At 34.5% G+C, this 22,324-nt stretch overlaps 1 protein-coding gene and 1 pseudogene across 1 annotated transcript in view; both read right to left on the minus strand.

The window, feature by feature from the left end:
• LOC137406865 (monocarboxylate transporter 12-like) overlaps window positions 1–22,324 on the minus strand; it is a 207,621-nt pseudogene that overhangs the window by 55,127 nt on the left and 130,170 nt on the right.
• The window catches only part of LOC137406098 (cell death protein 3-like), a 57,240-nt gene continuing 47,914 nt past the window's right edge, over window positions 12,999–22,324 (minus strand). The window contains exons 2-5 of the mRNA XM_068092625.1: window positions 17,684–17,906; window positions 17,347–17,547; window positions 17,115–17,230; window positions 12,999–13,845 (exon numbers count right to left, since the gene is read on the minus strand). Of these exons, the coding sequence (XP_067948726.1) occupies window positions 13,702–13,845; window positions 17,115–17,230; window positions 17,347–17,547; window positions 17,684–17,906 (684 nt within the window). The 3' untranslated portion in view covers window positions 12,999–13,701. The remainder of the gene's footprint in view (window positions 13,846–17,114; window positions 17,231–17,346; window positions 17,548–17,683; window positions 17,907–22,324) is intronic.

The raw sequence follows: 22,324 nt of genomic DNA on the forward strand, positions 1-22,324 counted from the left end.
ATGATATAACACAGTTGACTCAATAAATTATATGCCATAAACCTCCCTAAACTCACGCTATAATTACTAGAGAATAATATTTATAAAGAATAATGATACTGCTTAGTGGGTACATCAATAACCTTAACAAGCATAAAGGTATCAACAACCTCTAGCGTGAGATGGAATGCTACATGTACATGAGTGTGTGGCTATATCAGATTTAGTATGAGTACCTTCATATGGAGCTTACATCCTGGCAGTCTCGTGTGACATGAGAGATGGTCAGTTGTGGTGATAATGTACAGAGAATGAGTACTTATGCAATTTTTCCCATCATATCTTAAAGTGATCAATTGGTGCTGATGTTAAAGTGCTAGTTTCCATAACTGTAAGTTGTGAGTTTGAATCCCAATTTGTGTGATCTTTTTCCTAACCTCTAATCATGGCCTTGGACAGACAGACACTTATTATAGTGAAGACTATTACCTAGACAGTCTCGTGTACTGTGAAAGATCATCAGGTGGGCTGATAAAATACAGAAGATAAATATGTGCACAGTTATTCCAGAGTGCTGTAGGGCGGTTGATTGGTGCAGCTGTTAGAGTATTGGTCTACCAAGCAGAAAGTTGCGAGTTCAAACCCAATACCATGCAATCTTTTTTCAACCTTCAACCAGGGCTTCAGATTAGATGTACATGACTCTAATTATAGTAAAAACATATTACAAGAAAACACACTACTCTTTTATCAATTACCTGAATTAGCAAGCCAATAACCATCAATTTTATATTATAATCTGGAAATGAGAATTGTTTCCTCTTTTCATGAGCAAAAAGTACACAACTCGCGTTCATATTTCATTACTGCGCTAAGTTCATTTACTGTGTTAGATTTGTAGAACTCCTTAAAGCTGTCCTTACCTTCAATAAGAATTATGTTTTAAACAAGTAGTAGTCTGAATAGATTAAAATCATTTTATTTTTACTAGTTAACTCTGCAGTTTTATAACCCACTTCTTACTCTACCCTGTTATTTGCTTCTACACCAAAATATCTACTTTGTTAATATAAACACAACTACTTGATTTAGTGAACACTGCAGCTTTTCTGAGGATGGAAAGGTTTTCTTTAGTGTATTCATGATGTGAATATATTGGGGGTCTTTTAGCCGCTATATTGCAAACATATATTGCTGATTTAACCTGTCTGATAGAGATATAGGTAGGTGCACTCCCAGTCAGAACTGTTTGCTACTGCTCTTCAGCATCTCACGCTAAAGGAGTAACATATGATTTGTATATATGAAGTAACACTGTACTAATGAGACGTAGTAATGATTGGTTTAACACACACTACAACTACCCTACTGCTTGTTTACTGGAACTATTCATTAATAGTAGCAAATCTGCATTGCTGTTTTACTGTTTATTACAAACATACATCATGCCTATGTGTGCTATTTTATACAAGTACTTGGTAAGAGTGGTACTTTTGGGGTATAGTGATCCATCACTACTTCATGGCTCATCTGTTAAACTAGTGTAACACATCATGAGTAAGAAAAAACTGGTGCAGTGTCAACATGGATACAACAATGGCTTAACCAGACAAACAAGCAAGCTATTAGCCTATGAGCCTTTCAGATTAAAACTAGAATCATGAAACAAACATTACTGGACTAGCTTGTAATGTTATCAGAGGCTACGCAACTGGAGGTTATTTCACAAAATGGTATGGCAGCGAAATGTACCAAACACTTAGTTGAAAGCTGTATTTGCAAGTGCCAATACTGACCAAAGCAAAACTGCTCCTGCTAGCTTGGAGGTCATCAATAAAATACTGACAAGGTCAAGTACGCCCGTGATCCAAACACTGGTCATGGGGCATGCTGGTTCAGGGAAGCCATGGAGTTGGTGGCTACTGGTAACAGTAGTGAGCTAGATGCGGCGCCAGCTCGGGTGGACTCTCATTCCGGTTGGAGTACAATGGAGGCTATACCTATGAGGTCAAGCTTTGGAGTGGCTATTGTTTCAGGCAATGATAATCTGGTGGAGGAGTTTCATGGCTTGGACTGGGATGCTCTTGCAGAAGTTCCCAGGGAAGCAAGACCAGGAGGGTAATGGCAGAAAAGAGTAAACCATTTACTGATGGCAACTTCATCAAATAATGGATAGTACACAGCAAATGACTTGTGCTCTGCGAGTCAATTTTTTTCAAGTATCAGCCTCCCAGCAAGTTCAGTAGTATTCACAATAAAAGAACTTGAAGCACATAAATTGCATAATTTTTTTATTATATAATTCAATACATCAGTCTTGGCTTTCAAATGAGCCTATATTCAATACACAAAGAATAATAGAACTATGAAAAACAGGGTATCAAAAGTATGTCCTGCAATAAAAAACACTTGGTTGCGATTCCCACAATGTGATGTCATAATAATTATCATTTAGCCTTAAATCATGGATCCCTTTCGCTGCTGCCATTAAGGCTGTGCTTTTCTGTGACAATCGGTGCTGTTAAACACAGAGGGTAAAATATATAAACAATCTATTTCGGCATAAATGACGCTTGGACCACTCATTGTTAAACCAAAAACAGTCATGTTTGGAGCTTTTTACTGATGGTAAGGGGTCCCAATATGATTTTCTGATTAAATTGCCTTGCATTCCTTTGGTGTTGTGAAATAAAAGAGTTACAGAAATGATAATACTATTGAAATAATAAAAACCGGTGTTGATTTTTGTATCAAGTAATACTAAAATGCAATATCATAAATTAAATGCTTGATCATGGTTACTGATTAATTCACATATTATTATTATTATATATTATGTTACCATATTATTATTTATCAGCTGTAACAGTGATGTCAGACTTTTGGCCCTACAGCCCATGAGATCAGGTCGTTTGTTGTTAATATGATAATGACTTTGACTTAATTAAGTTGTGGTAATCTGAAATTTTCTGCAAAATTGATAATGCCCTGTGATTGGCTGCTGAAATAGATTGTTTATAAAGTTCACCAACACATAGAGCGCTAATAATAAACTAAGGTTCTAAATAATTAACAATGGCCGGGGATCGTGCTAACGCCCACCCAACCAATACAAACAGATGTTCTGGATTAATTAATTATGCTTCAATAAATTTACATGTCGTTGATAAAGGTAATGAAATCACATCGATTAAATTGTGACCTGCAGTTGCGTGGCCCTAGGACTATATGTCAATTGCACTTTCGCGAGATCACGCAATGCTTGAAATTAATTAGTCTCACTCCTTGCCAATCAACATCCCAATAAAAAGAGAGGACTAGTGCATAATATCATCAGGAAAGCATAGTATGGTGCTTAGAATCTGAGTATTTATCATAGAAATAATTTGTACATGGAGAGCTAATGACATTGATTCCTTTCTCATCTTCATTGGTTATCTGGAGTTGTCCTGCCTTCGCCTGCCACTGGCATCATTATCGTAGTTCATAAATATAAGCAGTGAGCAACAAAATAAGCGGTAAGAGCGCACAACACCGAATGTGAAAATTGTGATATCACAATTTTCAAGCCTATACCATTGAACATTTCTGCGGTAGAGCTCTGGCGAAATCCTATAAAGACCAACCAATGTTTGTCTCACCATGTCAAACAATGACTCATTCGAAAGCCAAGATTCTGATGAATTGAAATGTCTGGCAAAAAATTATGTAATTGATGTGCTTTAAAGAGAAAATAGTGCTGCAAATGCATAAGAGAACGAAACATTTTGTGATGTTATTTGGTGCTGGATAAGTCGACTGGTTTTCTAAGTACGTTACATCTGCTCGTTCTCATTTGCAATTCTATTTTTTACTTGGAGATAATGGAATAGTTGGCATCTGTTTGGAGCATGCATGTAACAACAACTGAAAAATACATTTTCAAGGTTCTGCAGAAAACCTTGCAAAATTATAGTCTCTCAAATGGAAATAGCTCTTTGAGATATTATTATCGATTAAGGACAAACATGGCTGAAGTGTGGAAGGAACTTGTTGGACACATATGGACTCTGAAGATTTGCGATTTTTATGCGCTGTGTTCCTACACTGGATTATACTGAAGTAAACACTCCAAAAAAAAGACTTAGATTTTGGACACCAAAACCATCTCTTTCTGCCGTAAACTATATTTGAGGACATTTACTCACTCAATCATCGTTAGTTTCAAACTTTCCTTCAAGAAATTGATTCTAGCCCTTCCTCACTTTATTACACAACAGTGAATAAATTGATATTTTTGAAACTTTTGATATCAAATAACTCTAATGTGAATTTTGTTCCAAGTCAACCTTTAACATGAACGATATGAAAAGATAATGGTTAATATTGGTGGAAAAACCAGAGTTGTCCCCTCTTCAGAATAAAGAGAGTGGACAACTCCATTAAAAATGAATAATATAACGATGAAATATCGGCTTCGATATTCATATCGATTTAGAAACTGACCAAATATAAAATCATGCACTGAAATATATCGTCACGTCGAATGATATTGTTTTATCGTGCAGCACTTGTTGCATTATTGCAAGAATCGATTACGTTGGGCACTCATCATAAAACGATGTCGGAGCAAGAACTCCAAACCAAACTCCAAATCCCAAACCTCAACTGACCATGTGAGCGATTTTTGCAGTACATCCCACATCTATGCATTAATTTGAACGATAGTGTGCAAGGACTTTTATAGCCAGTGTTGCAATTTATTAGAGCATATTATTTTTTAAATATTAAAATTTGATGGCATATTTTTATTTTGTATTCATATTTAAAAGTGTTGCATGAAAGCTCATTGCTGCCATCGATATGTTTGCTAGTTCGCAGCCCAAACTGGTTTTTATATCCAGTAAAAGAGGAGTTATGAGCATTGACTAATAGAAAACCATGTTTAGATAATGGCAATGGTGCTGTCAACTAATATGCTTTAAAATTGAAAATTTGTAAGTTTTTGTAGAAATTTACTAGTTAGTTAAGATTAGGCTCTCACAGTCTTGTATTCATTCAAATTTAAATACAGAGAGAACAGGAAACAGTAAAGTAAAAGAGATTTGCACAGATAAAAAAACAAGAGTATTATAGGGAGTTGCTCCTCCATTGATTAACATGAGGAAATAACTTCAAACTGTAAACATGATATGATTTCTATAAAAAACTACATAAACAATACTCCTACATAGTTTTTACAATTAGCAGAGGAAAATTATTGATACACGCAACCAACAAGTGAATTATTATTGTCAATGAACGAGTAGTTTACGGAGCTCTTCAAATCAGGGTCGAGCGAGCGGTTTTGTGAAAATGTCAGCTATGTTTTTCTTAGTCGGGCAATAAGAAGTTACTATGACACCATTTGTGATAGCTTCTCTACAGTAGTGATACTTTATGTCAATGTGCTTAGTTCGTTTCGTGTTTGAACCTGAGTTTGCTATTTTGATAGTTGACTGGTTGTCAACATAGACATTAATCGCTGGAGTCGGGCAGTTGGTGACAGTGTCATATAGTTGACGAAGCCATGTGGCCTCCCTTGCAGCATCATACAGCGCTACATATTCTGCTTCGGCGGTAGATACGGCAACAATACTCTGCGATTTACTGAACCAGCTAACAGGTGTACCGCCGTGCATGAATACTAATCCGGAGGTTGAGTGTCGGTTATCACAATTGTCCGCCCAACTAGCATTTGTATACCCAAACAGTTCACCAATGTTATGTTTTTCAATGTGAAGACAGATGTCTATACTGCCTTTGAGATATCGGAGTACTCGTTTTACAGCTGTCATGTGCGTTTCGGTTGGTGATGAGTTGTACCTAGATAACACTCCCACCGCATTAGATATATCAGGGCGAGTAGCAGATGCCACATACAAAAGGCTACCTACCATCGATTGGTACACACATGCATTTGCTAGCTTACTACCATCGTCTTTCATAAACTTCACATCGGTAGCCATCGGGGTAGAAACAGAGTTAGCATTTTCCATTCCATATTTGCGTAGAACTTGCTCGATATAATGTTTTTGACTTAGCGTGATGGCGGTTTCACTTTGGTGGATGGAAATTCCCAGACAGTAGTGCAAACTTCCAAGATCTTTCATCTGATACTCTGAGGCTAACGCTTGTTTAATCTTGCTCATCTCACATTCAGTATCTGACATAATAATTAGGTCATCGACGTATACGGCAATGATGGCTTTCACTTCACATATGTTGCGTACATACACACAATGATCAGCATTTGAATTACTGAAACCAAGAGATTTGAGAAAGTTATCTAACACAATGTTCCAACACCTAGGAGACTGCTTTAAACCGTACAACGACTTACTGAGTTTACAGACTAGGTGTTCTTTTCCTGTCTTCTCAAAGCCTGGTGGCTGACACATATAAATTTCTTCCTCGAGTTTGCCATTTAAAAATGCCGTCACAACGTCCATCTGGTGCACTAGCATACCTCGATCTACTGCCTGAGCAAGTGCAGCTCTGAGAGATGAGTGTCGAACTACTGGAGAGTATGTCTCATCATAATCGATGCCAGCCTTTTGCGCATATCCTTTCGCTACAAGGCGAGCTTTGAAACGATCGACTTGACCATTGGCATTGTACTTCGCCTTAAATACCCATTTGCATCCAATTGATTTACGTTGTGAAGGCAGCTCTACGAGTGTCCATGTTTCATTGCTCATGAGAGCATCATACTCCTTCTCAGCTGCAGCTAACCATTCATCTCGCTGCTCACACTTTTCTACTTTAATAAGGTTCAATGGTTCGACAATCTCACTAACATGACAAGCGGTGTCTATACCTAGGCGCTGTGGTGATTTGCGAGGGCGGTCAGATCGGCGAAGTTGAGTTTTGTCAGCACTGCAAATATTTACTGTTACAGTAGCAGGGTTGTCCACCCTTGGACTTGCGGCCGGGATACACGATTCATCTTTGATACCCAACTGTTGTTCATTGAACATAACATCCCTTCTCACAACCACAGAATTAGATTGATGGTCGTACAAGCGATAGCCTTTAGACCTTACACTATAGCCCACAAATGTCATGGATTCAGCTTTGTCGTCAAGCTTTCTACGAATAGCGTCTGGTATGTGCGCATATGCCATGCAGCCGAATACCCGAAGGTGATCTATATCAGGTTTCTCACCATACCATATCTGATAAGGTGTTGTAGGCGCTTTGTGTGTGCGAGTCGGAATTCTGTTCCTTAAATAAACAGCGGTGGCAACAGCCTCAGCCCATAGAGATTTGGGAAGATTTGCATTTATGATCATAGCACGAGCAGATTCACATACCGTTCTGTTATAATGTTCAGCCACACCATTTTGCTCTGGAGTATGTCTAACAGTTAGTTCATGACGGATACCTTGGGACTTTAGATGGTTTTCGAATTCTGTAGAGATATACTCGCCACCTCGATCAGAGCGTATTGTGTGGATTGATTTTCCGGTTTGGTTGGTTACTAAGGCTGCAAACTCACAGAATCTAGAAAATACATCCGACTTATCTCGTATAAAAATGTATGGGTATATCTACTGAAATCATCGATAAAAGTAACGAAGTATTTACTACCTCCTATGGATTGTGTTTGCATAGGACCACACACATCTGTGTGTACAAGTTCAAGGAGACGCGTGGACTTGATGTCGCTATTGGGCTTAAAGGGTTTTCTCGACATTTTTTCTTTTACACATGGTTCACACAAACCTAGTTTTACACCAGAGAGATTAGCGCCACTCACCAGTTGTTCCCTGTCCATACGATGTAAAATAGCGGCTTCATGAACATGACCAAGGCGTTGATGCCATAGCTCACCGCTGCGAGAAGTGATGTGTGCACTGTCATTTGAAGTTTCTATATCCAGGTAATACAGTTTATCTATGAGTGTTCCTCGGCCACATACTTGTTTTTGTTGGTTTTTAATCCAACATCGACTATGTCCAAATTGAATAATCAAGCCCTTAGAGGCTACAGCGCGAACAGAGAACAGGTTTGTGCTTAGGTCAGGTATGTACAAAACACCATGTAACGCAGCTTTGCGATTAACTCTACGACCTAACTGCATTGATACTTTAATGTTACCTATCCCAATGGCGTCTACAGAGCTTCCATCAGCTACTTCTACTTTATGAGGTTTGTCAAATTGAGTGAACTCGCTGAACAAGCTTTTATAAGGAGTCATGTGCTTTGTAGCGCCTGAATATATCAGCCAGCGTTGATTAATTTTATCGGTGGAGTCATTACCCGTACCAGCCAAAAAGGCTGACTCACCCGTGTCAGGATAGTTATCTGCTGCATGCTTAGCTTGGTGTAGAACATCTTTGGGTTCTGCATTTTTTCTCTCTCCGTTTCGCTCTCTACAGAAACGTTGAACGTGGCCAATTTATTACAGTACCAGCAGGTAACCTGGCGTCTAATTTGAGGTCTAGTAGCTGAGAGAGCAGTATCAGGGTTGGCGACAGCATTTCTTTCACTAAAGGCTGATACAGAGCTATGTTCTTTTTGTTTCTGCTCTTCGTTTAAAAGAGTTTGTTGAACAAATTCTAGCGATGGCGTATCTTTCTGCGTTTCGAGAGCAGTAACTACAGTTGAATAACTCTCCGGAATGGAGCCTAGAAGAGTTACAACTTGGTCCTCTTCAGCAATAGGTGATTTGATAGCAGCTAGCCGATTCGTGAGATCTTTCATATTCTTTAGATGACCTTCAATTGATGCGCTCTCAGACATTACTGAGCAAAAGTAGCGCTTCTTCAAGAACATTTTATTAGCTAGAGTGTCTCTCTCAAAATGTTTAGACAGTTTGTCCCATGCCTCCTTGGCCGTTTCACATTCAGTTATAAGGTAAAGCAACTCATCGCCAACCGCAAGCACAATATGAGATAATGCCTTGCTCGAGTTCTTATTATAGGTAGCTTTCACAGCCCCATCAGCTGTGCTTGCCGGAGCAACTGTAGTTCCATCAATATATCCAAATAGCTCCTTAGCAATCAGCAGATGCTTAATCTTGAACTTCTATGTGGCATAGTTGCTGCTAGAAAGTTTTTCTACACTCCATTTATCGTCCATAATGATCACAGATGACTAATCTAACTAGTTACACAGTACATATAACGTTCCTGGGCCCATAACCTGTAGAAATTTACTAGTTAGTTAAGATTAGGCTCTCACAGTCTTGTATTCATTCAAATTTAAATACAGAGAGAACAGGAAACAGTAAAGTAAAAGAGGTTTGCACAGATAAAAAACAAGAGTATTATAGGGAGTTGCTCCTCCATTGATTAACATGAGGAAATAACTTCAAACTGTAAACATGATATGATTTTTATAAAAAACTACATAAACAATAGTTTTCAATAGTAACCTATCAAATGCCACAAATGTATATTCAAGAACAAGTGACATAAACAAGCTGTATTTATAATACATATAAAGAAGCAAAAAGTTACATTTTTGAAACAAAAGTATTTGCATCGAATGCTCGGCAAGTTGCGGTATGATTGTTGCTTTACTTTTGACCTATCCGTTCAATAGTTTCTAGTGTTTTCTAAATTCTTCCACACTGCTGAACTAGTAAATAATAGTGTCTAAACAATTTTAACAGAACTCAATGCGTTGCTTTTCAGAATATGTTTTTAACGGCATTAAAAACAACTTAGCTACGTGTACAGTAAGCTTGCGGTGTACCTGCTAAGCAGAGGCTCTTGCCTCAAAACAATAGTACATATTATATTGTAATTGATAAACCATTTTCTACATTTTTGAGGTATAACGACTTTAAACAATTTTAACTTTAAGGTTAAACACAGAATGACTATTAGCTTGATACAGTTATTTCTATGGTGCTGCTTTCCAAATAAAAAAAACTGTAAAGCTTTGGAGTTGAAAAATGAACTTTGATACAGACAGCAACTACAAAATAATTGTTATTTATGTAACCAAGTCATTATTAGTACAATTTTGTAGACACTTTTCTACAAATCACTTGATATTACGAGTTCGTAGAATATTTAATCAAAGAATATTAAAGTACCAGTCAAATAGATCTGGTGTTCCATTACAGTGGCGCTCTATTATCAACCATTATGCAGTGGTGGTCAAATAGAGGTGTCGTTCAAATAAAGGTGGTGCTCACATAAAGGTTTTACGGTAATTGACTCAACTTTTACAGGTTAAGGCTAGCTTTATCTTCAATATTGTATTGTTTGTTTTAAGCATACGTTTATAATTTTGTAAGACCTCCATGATATAACACAATTGACACAATATAATATATACTGTAAATCTCCCTAAACTCATACTATAATTGCTATAGAATAATATCTATAAATACTAATGATGCTGTTTAGTTGGTACATCAATAACCTTAACAAGCATAAAGGTATCAACAACCTCTAGCTCTGCATGTACATAAGTGTGTAGCTATGTCAGATTTAGTATGAGTACCTTCATATGCAGCTTCCATCCTGGCAGTCTCGTGTGACATGAGATATTGTCAGTTGTGGTGATAATGTACCGAGAATGAGTACTTATGCAATTTTTCCCATCATATCTTAAAGTGATCAATTGGTGCTGGTGTTAAAGTGCCAGTTTCCCTAATTGTAAGTTGTGAGTTTGAATCCCAATTTGTGTGATCTTTTTCCTAACTTCTAATCATGGCCTTGGACAGACACTTATTATAGTGAAGACTATTACCTAAACAGTCTCGTGTACTGTGAAAAATCATCAGGTGGGCTGATAAATTACAGAGAGTAACTATGTGCCCAATTATTCCAAAGTGCTGTAGGGTGGTTGATGTTTGATGCAGCTGTTAGAGTATTGGTCTACCAAGCAGAAAGTTGCGAGGTCAAATCCAATACAATGCAATCTTTTTCAACCTCACCTTTAACCATGGCTTTGGATAGATGAACACGGCTCTTATTATAGTAAATAATAATGCATGGAAATAAACACTTTTTACGAATTACATGAATTAGCAAGCCAATCACAATCAATTCTACATCGTAATCTGTGTAAATGAGAATTGTTTCCTCTTTTTTATGACCCAAGAGTCATTTTCATGACTCACAATTATATTTCCTTACTGCGCTAAGTTGATTTGTTGTGTACGGTTTGTAGAACTTCTTAAAGCTTATTTAAACTGTCTGATAGAGATATAGGTAGGTACACCGCTGTCGGTATTGGCCAGTATTGTTTCCTACGGCTTTTCAGCATCTCATGATAAAGGAGTCACCTCTGATTTGTATTTATTAATTGATGCTGTACTAATGAGTCGTGCTAATGATTGGTTTAACAAACGCTGCGTAACTAATTTCCTTTTTGTTCACTGTAACTATACATTGATAAAGTATCAGATATGTGTTGGTGAGTATTACAGTTGATTACAAACATATATCATGCCTGTGTGTAATATTTTATACAATTACTTGGTAAGAGTGGTACTTTTGGGGTACAATGATCCCTCGCTACTTCATGGCTCATCTATGACACTAGTGTAACGCAGATCTTTCAATAGCCACAATTCTATCATGAGTAAGACCAAAGGAGACACAATGTCAACATGGATTCACCAATGGCTTGACCAAACAACCAAGCTATTAGCCTATAAGCCTCACAGATTAACAGCTAGATCAATTGGTACAGTTATTCCAAAGCACTGAAAGCGGGTCGATTGGTACAGCTGTAGGAATATCTACCAAGCAGAATGTTGTGAGTTCAAATCATGTACAATGCAATCTTTTTCAACCTCCAACCATGGCTTCGGATAGATGGATACAGTTCTTACTATAGTAATTAATAATACCTGAAAATAGACGCTTTGTACAAATTGCACGAATTAGCAAGCCAATCACAATCAATTCTACATGACAATATGTAAATGAGAATTGTTTCCTCATTTTTATTAGCCAAGAGTACACAACTCTCATTCATTTTTAATTTAATCACTGCGCTACGTTTAAATGTTGTGTTAGGTTTGTAGAACTCTTTAAAGCCGTCCTTACCTTTATTAAGAATTATGTTTTAAACAAGTAGTCATCTGAATTCATTAAAATAATTTTATTTTTACTTGCTAACTCTGCAGCTGTATAACCCACTTCCTACTTCACCCTGTTATTTGCTTCTACACCGAAGTCTCTAGAAAACTTTGCAAAATTAGTCTCAAATGGAAACAGCTTTGAGATAATATTATCGATGAAGGCAAAACATGGCTGACATGTGGAAGGAACTGGTTAGGCACATATGGACTCTGAAGATTTGCGAATTCTATGCGCTTTGATCCTACACTGCATTATTCCGCAACACACACTCTAAGCAAAAGAATTAGATTTTGAACATCAACACCATTTCTTTCTGCTGTAAACTATATTTGAGGACATGTGTACTCAATCATCGTTAGTTTCAAGCTTTCCTTCAAAAATTGATTCTAAATTCTTGTCACTTTATTACACAACAGTGAAATGGCTCAGCTTGAGTGAACTCCTGTCTTGTTTTCACAATCTTCAGCACAAAATAGCTATTTTTTACTTAATAAGATAGAGCTGATCCGCAGCTGTCAGATCTGATTTGGCTGTTCAAGTGGTCATTGTTAATCGACATTACATCTCACTTGAACAAAGTAAACTGGAAGCTTCAAGGAAAGGATAATCTCGTTTATGACCTTTACTGAGCCATCAATGGAATTGGAATAAAAATGTTACTGTTTAAAACACAATTTGAAAAAGAAAATGCTTATGATTTTCAGTTTTAATCAACCTTGCACCTCAATCACCCATGAGGCTAACCTCGATATACTGACAAAAATTATTTGTCACTTAAAGAAACCTTTTTTGAAAAGATTTGCAGATCTCTGCGGATCTGAGCATCCATACTCCGATCCGACTAATCGGAAGAATCCATTTGATTACATTTTTGTTGTAACTGTTGAAATACAGATGGAGCTCAATGATTTATAAGATAATGACTTGAAAGAGAAGCTTGGGGAAGATAAACTTGTTGTATTTTACAACTACATACTTAATAAAGGGTTCCAAAAACTTGAAACCTTTGCCACTATTGTTAGGAACAAGTCGTCTGAGAGCAAATATTCCCAGAAATGAAGTGTGTTAAGTCAGCATATATTGAACACTATTGACTGATGGATATGAAGTAATGCTCTTGATTGGATGCAGAACTAAACATTGATAATATCTTAAAAGCCAAACATCATTTCACAAATCTCATTGACCTTTTTTGTCTGCTTAGCTTATAAAATATGGATATTTACACAGTATGTCTGGTCTAACTATCATTTTGTTAGTCACCCCTTTTAGATAGTTATTTAGATAGTTATTTACTAAAGTAAATAAACAAGTTGGCTGTTGTTATTGTCCGTTCATTGCCCCGTCACTCAACCGTGATTAACATGGAATACAAACCTAATCTTTCTTCTTTTCCCCTCAGCTTCTTACCACTTGCAAGTATTGAACAGACTGATAATAAGACCTGCGCTTGTTTAGTTATCAGGTACATAGTAAAAGGTTTGGTGATCCTGAACAAGGGTAAATATCAAATTCATAAATGTCTGGTGAGTAGATGCAGGTTAATATGTGACACGCATAGACAAAGTAGGGAAACAGTGTGTTGCATGAAACTGGCAGCAACTAAATAGCAGCAACCAACTGGCAGTACTCTGAGAAATTAAAGTACTCATGCTTCTCCATGGTATCCAGGAAACAGGTAAAGTTTTCTTTGCCTCGTCAGTGTATTGAAGGCAAAAGGCATTTGGCCATAACAGCTTTTCGGAAACTTGCTAGCTAGATCTTTTGTTTGGCTAGCAACATTTTCTCGAATCTAAAAAAGATAGTTTGGTTAAAACAATTTGTTCTTCACCAGAGATTTCTTTTAAAAAAGATGAAGCAAAGATGGATACATTAAATATAATTGCCTGAGAATTTTAAAACATAGTCTAAGCATACTGGAGGTTAAGTGAGAGTTATTGCTAAATGTTAGAAATAGCATTTGCTGTGCAATGGCGGCGCAGCCAACTGCACCAAACATGAAAAACTCGTGCAAGATATTTAGACCTTGACATTTATGTACTCAAAATTATATTATATAGCTTGCTATCTTATTATATAGCTGTGCATCTACACAATACTTCTCAAGTGTACTTCAGTCTTGTTATGTATTTAATGTACTGAAAAGTGATACATGATACAATTGCTGGAAAATGTTCCTATCACCGACAACCTCAGGTAAACCAGTATGCTGAGCTGGGCTTATCAATGTATCTCACCCCGAGTGGTCGATGGAATAATGGTAAATATTTGCTGTAAAACCTCTATTTGAATGCCACTATTTACCTGAATGCCCCCTCTATTTGACCATCACTTTTACATTCCTAATCTTTACTAGCCCATAACAGCGTGTAATCAGAGAAAAAGTGTCCATAAAACGGTGCTAATAATGACGCGGTTACATTATTAACAATAAATTATTTAGTGGTTGCAGTTCGTATCGAAGTCCATTTTCTAACTCAAAAACTTACGGGTTTTCATACTTTGAAAGCAACTCCATAGAAATAATTAATAACTGTATGAGACTAATTGTAGTTCATTTAGTTCCTTGTAGTTTTCATACTTCATCGTATGTGAAAACCATTTACAATTGCGACAGATTTTATACTTCTACTTTCAGACTATAACCCTTGCCTAGAGTGCATGCAGCTTAATGTTTACCATTATTTCTGCAAAGCTTTCTAAATAGCAACACGGGAAAGTTTTGCTCCGCTATAAAATGAGTTGGACAGTAATATAACCTAGTTTGGCATTGCGGAAGAAGATTTGGCGCAAGCAGGCACTGGAAAGTATTGAATAGCCAGAAGAAGATGAAATGATTCCATATGAAAGCCATAATCAGAATTCAGCCTGCCGAGCAAACGATGCAAATACTTTTGTTTAAAAAAATTATTAATTAAATTATTAATTATGGTTTGTTTATGTCACTTGTTCTTGAATATAAATTCGTAGCATTTGATTGATTATTATTATATAACTTATAAGGTTATAAAATAAAATCACGTCTTCATTTTAAAACAAATTTGAAAGCTCCAAAAAATTGTCACGCAGTCTGTAAGATCATTGTAAGTTAATTGCAAGCATTAGATAGAACCTGATAGAGATATTTCTTAATACATATTTATTTAGAGATCTACAACACGTTGGAAGTAAGTTATACTTTAAAATATAGGTGACATTTTCTTAGCCAGTAAATGGGTTGAATTCAGCATCCTAAAATTCCGACGAGCTATTTGACAAATGCAACGCCACCTCTATTTGAACATCGCCTCTAGTAAAACGCCACTACAGAGGAAGGAGTGAAAAGTAACTCGCCATGGCATTCAAATAGAGGTTTTACAGTAAATACTTCAGGGTGACCATGATGACCTAATGCTTGAATAAATATAGCAATGAAATGGCTTTTTACTTCTCCTTTGTAAAACAACCACACAAATATAAATACTATTTGTTGATATCAAGCACTGATTTGGGCGACATCATGAACTCATGACTATAGTAGCTAAAGGGATATATATTTTCAAACAAGCAAACATAAAAACACTCTAACCTTGAGCGATGTTAAAAATACACAGAAATATTATAACCAAATCCATTAAGACAGTCAATGTTTTTCATCTTCTGCAAGACAATACATACAACTATAATATGCCCACCCTGGTGTTTTAAGAGCTCTGTGAGCTTTAATAAGTTGTCAAATTTTCCCGCAGAACAGTTTCTAGTTAGTAAACTCATGACTTCTGTAGTTACAATAAATCATTTTATCAGTAGCCATTCTAAGCTCTCCCACAACAACACAAGTTAATCCATGTTATACTAGTCTTTATATCTAGTCTTTATATATAAACCTAATTGTTTAAAGTTTTTATTTAAATTGTACTATTTATAGGTATGGTCTGTTGCTAAGGAAACTATAGTTTCCTTAGCAACAGACTATACCTACTGTATAAATAGTACAATTTAAATAAAAACTTTAAACAATTAGGTTAATATTTAGCTTAATTATTGCCAGTTCCTTTAAAGCACATAAATTATATAATTTTTCTATTATATAGTTCAATAAATCAGAGCCTTGGCTTTCGAACGAGCTTATATTCAATACACAAAGAATAATAGAACTATGAAAAACAGGATGTCAAAAGTATGTCCTGCCATAAAAAAACACTTGGTTGCGGTTCCCACAATATAATGTCATAATTATTATTTAGCCTTAAATCGTGGATCCTTTTCGCTGCCATTGAAGCTGCACTTTTCTGTGACAATCGGTGCTGTTAAACCCAGAGAGCGCTAATAATGAACTAGGATTCTAAATAATCAACAATGCCGGGGATCGTGCTAACGCCGACCAATACATACACGTTCTGGTTTAATTACTTATGCTTGAATAAATATACCGGTTGTTGATAATGGTAATGAAAGGACATCAATTAAATTGTGACCTGCAGTTGCTTGGCCCTAGGACTATATGTTGATTGCCCTTTCGCGAGATCACGCAATGCTTGAAATTAATTAGTCTCAGCCGTGCCCCTCGACATCACAATAGAGAGGGCTAGTGCATAATATCATCGGGAAAACATAGTATGGTGCTTGGAATCTGAGTTATCTATCATAGAAATAATCTGTACATGAAGAGCTAATGACACTAATTCCTTTGTCATCTTCCTTGGTTCTCTGGAGTTGTCCTATCTTCGCCTGCCACTAGCGTCATTATCATAGTTGATAAATATAAGAGGCAAGCAATAAAATAAGCGGTAAGAGCACACAACACCGAATATGAAAATTGCGACGTCACAATTTTCGAGCCTATACCATTGAACATTTATGCGGTAGAGACCTGGGGAAATCCTATAAACACCAACCAATATCTGTCTCACCATGTCAAACAATGGCTCATTCGAAAGCCAAGAAGACTCTGATGTATTGAAACAGATGATGAAAAAATTATGTAATTTATGTGCTTTAACAAAACCTTTTAAAAATATACTGATAACACTAACTGTCATATGTGTACAATGAATATAAATGTAAGAAAAATAGACTCACTAATTTGAAGAGAGACTCAATATCGGTATCATGAGAATGTTTGTAGAATCCATAAACCAGGTTAGAAATAAGGAATGAACCTTGATCACCTTTAGCATCTCTCATGGATGCGTACACTGAAAGTATTTGATGACAGTTACATTCTTTCATGAAATAAACTAAATCATCATGAAAAAGTAACTTAGTTATGCAGGATACATATTATTTCTTGTGTACTATGGTAGAAACTTACTATTAAAACTAGCCTTGATCACAATCAGATCGTCCATGCTGAGGTATTTGATGGTACGATCTGATGTTGTGGGATCTTTGAATGGTACAGTTCGTGATTCTGTAAAATTCACTCGTTGAAAAGGTCCAAGGTGTTGTGCATCAATTACTTGCGATACGGCTCCCAATCGATTGTCATGCTGTTCTCCAAAGTCTTTTAGGACTGTAAACAAATATGAACTGGGAAATCATTCTGTCTGAAATGCATCTAGTAGGTTATTTGGCTTCAATAGATTAATTATTTAAACTTTGCATTTTTTATATACAAAAACACAAAGTTTTTAATCTAAAAGTCTTACATCCAGCACACGCTTGAACAATCACCATCTTGGGTTTCCCAGCCATATGTCGGAACCTCTGGGAAGATAACAGGAAGTAGACATCATCGAGTTTGATCGAATTAAAATCACTTCCGCTTATCTGGTCATTCTCCTGTCCATGACTCATAATCACAAGAGCAAACATGCCGTAGTCTTCCATTCTCCTGTCTTGGGTGACTGACTCTACCGATTCCAACATTTCCTGCACCAGAATAAACAGACAACATGTAACCTTTCAAAAACATCTAATTTCTAAATTTCCTACATGTCCATCTCTCAGGAATTCCATAGAGCTACAAAATATTCATAATTGACTGAATATGAATAAAGACTTGCCTTAAAGGTTGACTTGCAACAAAAATCACATTACAGTTATTTGGTATCAACAGATTCACCATGTCTTACTCTGTTGTGTTGTAGGTGCCAAATACGTGGAAATGTGATTACAAGCTCTTAAAAGCTAAAAAACGAAAAGCCGCCGTAGATTGGAATCTCTTTATTTCTCTGACTTAGTCATTAAAATTGGTTATTGTCTTGTCACGTGATGTTCTCACGGGACCTGAAATTGTGAATTGAAAGGCCAATAAAAAGCTCAATATGAAACTTATCGTAGCACTAGTTTATGACAAACACTTCGGGTTTTACCGAAGACCCCGTATCAAATATAGATGTTCGCTACTTTACAGGTTTGTTTCGACTTGGTCTAATTGTCTAGTCGTAATTTGATCATGTGACCCGATACTTCACAAATAATTTATGCAGCGAATTTCAATTATCACAGGTGACCAACAGGCTCCTCATGTTCATCAGAGCATGATATGCACTTCGAGTTAAGGTTAAAAAATTAAACGAATTTTTACGGTAGGTTTTGAGATATCAGTACGCAGATGACAGGTTTACAATTATGATGCAATAGACACGTAAGGACACTAGAAATAGTTTTGTTGAATGCGTAAAGTATATTTGGGAAATTGTTTCGACAAATGAGGTTGCATGAAAGTGTAAACAGAAGCCATCTTGTTCAACTACGTTCCATTTGAGCCATTTTGGAAATGGATTCCAATCTACGGCAGTTTCATGATGGCGGCGATTAACTGTCCGTTTTTGAGCTTTGAAGAGCTTGTCATCACATTTCAACATATTTTGCACTTACAACACAACAGAGTAAGACATGGTAAATCTTTTGATACCGAATAACTGTAATGTGAATTTTGTTGAAAGTCAACCTGTGAGTTTTATGAAAACTATTAAAGTGAAGAATTAAACCCTTAGATTAGAATCTACACTCTTTCGTGCAGAGAATTTTCTAGATTTCAAACCCCATGAGGACTTTTTCCCTGAAGGCTGTAAACACTCAGGCCATGGTTTTGGGCAATGAATAATATGCATTGATAATTGCATTAAACTGCTCATTAAATTTTAATTAGCAGTTTAATTTAATGCTGAATATTTAGGTATGGCAATTCAAAAATTTGATGATTAATGAAATTGTTCGGCAAATAACCTATTACCTAAATTATTAATGCAGGTTATTCTAATGCTTAGCTGATAATTTAGTGAGTGAATCAGACTTTTAAAGAATCAATTTGATAATTCAATTATTAATGCGCTGATTAGACGAACTAATTTGGTAATTTAATGCATAGTTTAATTTATTTATTGTGTAATTCAGTAATTTAATTATTAGTGCAACTAATACAAACTAATTAATTAGTTAAACTGTTAATTTGAACATAAACTAATTTATTAATTTAATTAATAATGCCATTGTTTTTAAAGCTAATTTGGTAGTTTAATTCAAAAGTTGAGCAAAAACCAATACAAATAAATAACAATTCTATACATTTGTATACATATTCTATACATTTATATACATATTCTATACATTTATATACATATTCTACACATTTATATACATATTCTATGCATTTATATACATATTCTATGCATTTATATACATATTCTATGCATTTATATACATATTCTATACATTTATATACATATTCTATACATTTACATACATATTCTATACATTTATATACATGTTCTATACATTTATATACATATTGTATACATTTATATACATATTCTATACATTTATATACATATTATATACATTTATATACATATTGTATACATTTATATACATATTCTATACATTTATACATATATTCTATACATTTATATACATATTATATACATTTACATACATGTTCTATACATTTATATACATATTCTATACATTTATATACATATTCTATACATTTATATACATATTCTATACATTTATATACATATTCTACACATTTATATACATACTCTATACATTTATATACATACTCTATGCATTTATATACATAGTCTATGCATTTATATACATATTATATACATTTATATACATCTTCTATACATTTACATACATATTCTATACATTTATATACATGTTCTATACATTTATATACATATTCTATACATTTATATACATATTCTATACATTTATATACATATTCTATACTTTTATATACATATTCTATACATTTATATACATATTCTATACATTTATATACATATTCTACACATTTATATACATACTCTATACATTTATATACATACTCTATACATTTATATACATATTCTATGCATTTATATACATATTCTATGCATGTATATACATATTATATACATTTATATACATCTTCTATACATTTATATACATATTCTATACATTTATATACATATTCTATACATTTATATACATATTCTATACATTTATATACATATTCTACACATTTATATACATACTCTATACATTTATATACATACTCTATGCATTTATATACATAGTCTATGCATTTATATACATATTATATACATTTATATACATCTTCTATACATTTACATACATATTCTAAACATTTATATACATATTCTATACATTTATATACATATTCTATACATTTATATACATATTCTATACATTTATATACATATTCTATACTTTTATATACATATTCTATACATTTATATACATATTCTATACATTTATATACATATTCTACACATTTATATACATACTCTATACATTTATATACATACTCTATACATTTATATACATATTCTATGCATTTATATACATATTCTATACATTTATATACATATTCTATACATTTATATACATATTCTATACTTTTATATACATATTCTATACATTTATATACATATTCTATACATTTATATACATATTCTACACATTTATATACATACTCTATACATTTATATACATACTCTATACATTTATATACATACTCTATACATTTATATACATATTATATACATTTATATACATCTTCTATACATTTACATACATATTCTATACATTTATATACATGTTCTATACATTTATATACATATTCTATACATTTATATACATATTCTATACATTTATATACATGTTCTATACATTTACATACATATTCTAAACATTTATATACATGTTCTATACATTTATATACATATTCTATACATTTATATACATATTCTATACATTTATATACATATTCTATACTTTTATATACATATTCTATACATTTATATACATATTCTATACATTTATATACATGTTCTATACATTTATATACATATTGTATACATTTATATACATATTCTATACATTTATATACATATTATATACATTTATATACATATTCTATACATATTCTATACATTTATACACATATTCTATACATTTATATACATGTTCTATACATTTATATACATGTTCTATACATTTATATAAATATTCTATACATTTATATACATACAGTAATACTTCAACTTACGAGTGCTCCAACGTACGAGAAACTTGAGATACGAGCCAGCTTTCAAGCAAGTTTTAGCACTAACATACGAGTCAGTTGTCAAGTATGCCGGAGGTGTTTTATGAGAACAACATCACTCTGTATTTTTCAACTGTTCAGGTTATACTGTTGTACCGTGTTTTTTTGTGAACGATTTTCTGTGCCGAATTATGTGAATTAAAAGTACTGTGCGTAGACCGAAAGTTTGCCAGTAAAATGAAAGATAATACAAGGAAAAAGCAAATGATAACAGTTGATATTAAACGGAAAAATATTGAAAATTATGCGAAATGGGTATGCGTGATTGAGCTAGCTCGGCAATATGACAGAAATACATTCATAATTATCAAACAGAAGGATTATATTCAGGGCATTTAGTTTCTAACCATAGTTTCTAAACGGTGCAGCGATCTTTACGACCGCTGATGGCATTGGACAAACAATTGGCCGGTGACAGCGCAACTGAAACGATGCTATGTGAAAAGGCCGGCGCTATCTATCCAAACTGTTTAATAGACATTCGGACAAGTTGGCTAGTGGCCGTGCATTAACCATTTGTGACGACACCTGTGTTCGTCCTAATCGCAACATGTTGCAAGGGCGACAAAGGCAAACGTCCTTAGATAGGTTTATCTTAAAACGGCCGGCTAGTCGTGAAAGCAAAAAAAGAAAAAATTTCTCGCTAACCAGCGAGAAACTCAAACTATGAACGCCGAAGAAATTTTAATTACGTTTAGTTGAAAATGAAAGTTTGCTTTTAGGT

This window comes from Watersipora subatra, chromosome 10, assembly GCF_963576615.1.
Source record: "Watersipora subatra chromosome 10, tzWatSuba1.1, whole genome shotgun sequence".
NCBI classification, from domain to species: domain Eukaryota; kingdom Metazoa; phylum Bryozoa; class Gymnolaemata; order Cheilostomatida; family Watersiporidae; genus Watersipora; species Watersipora subatra.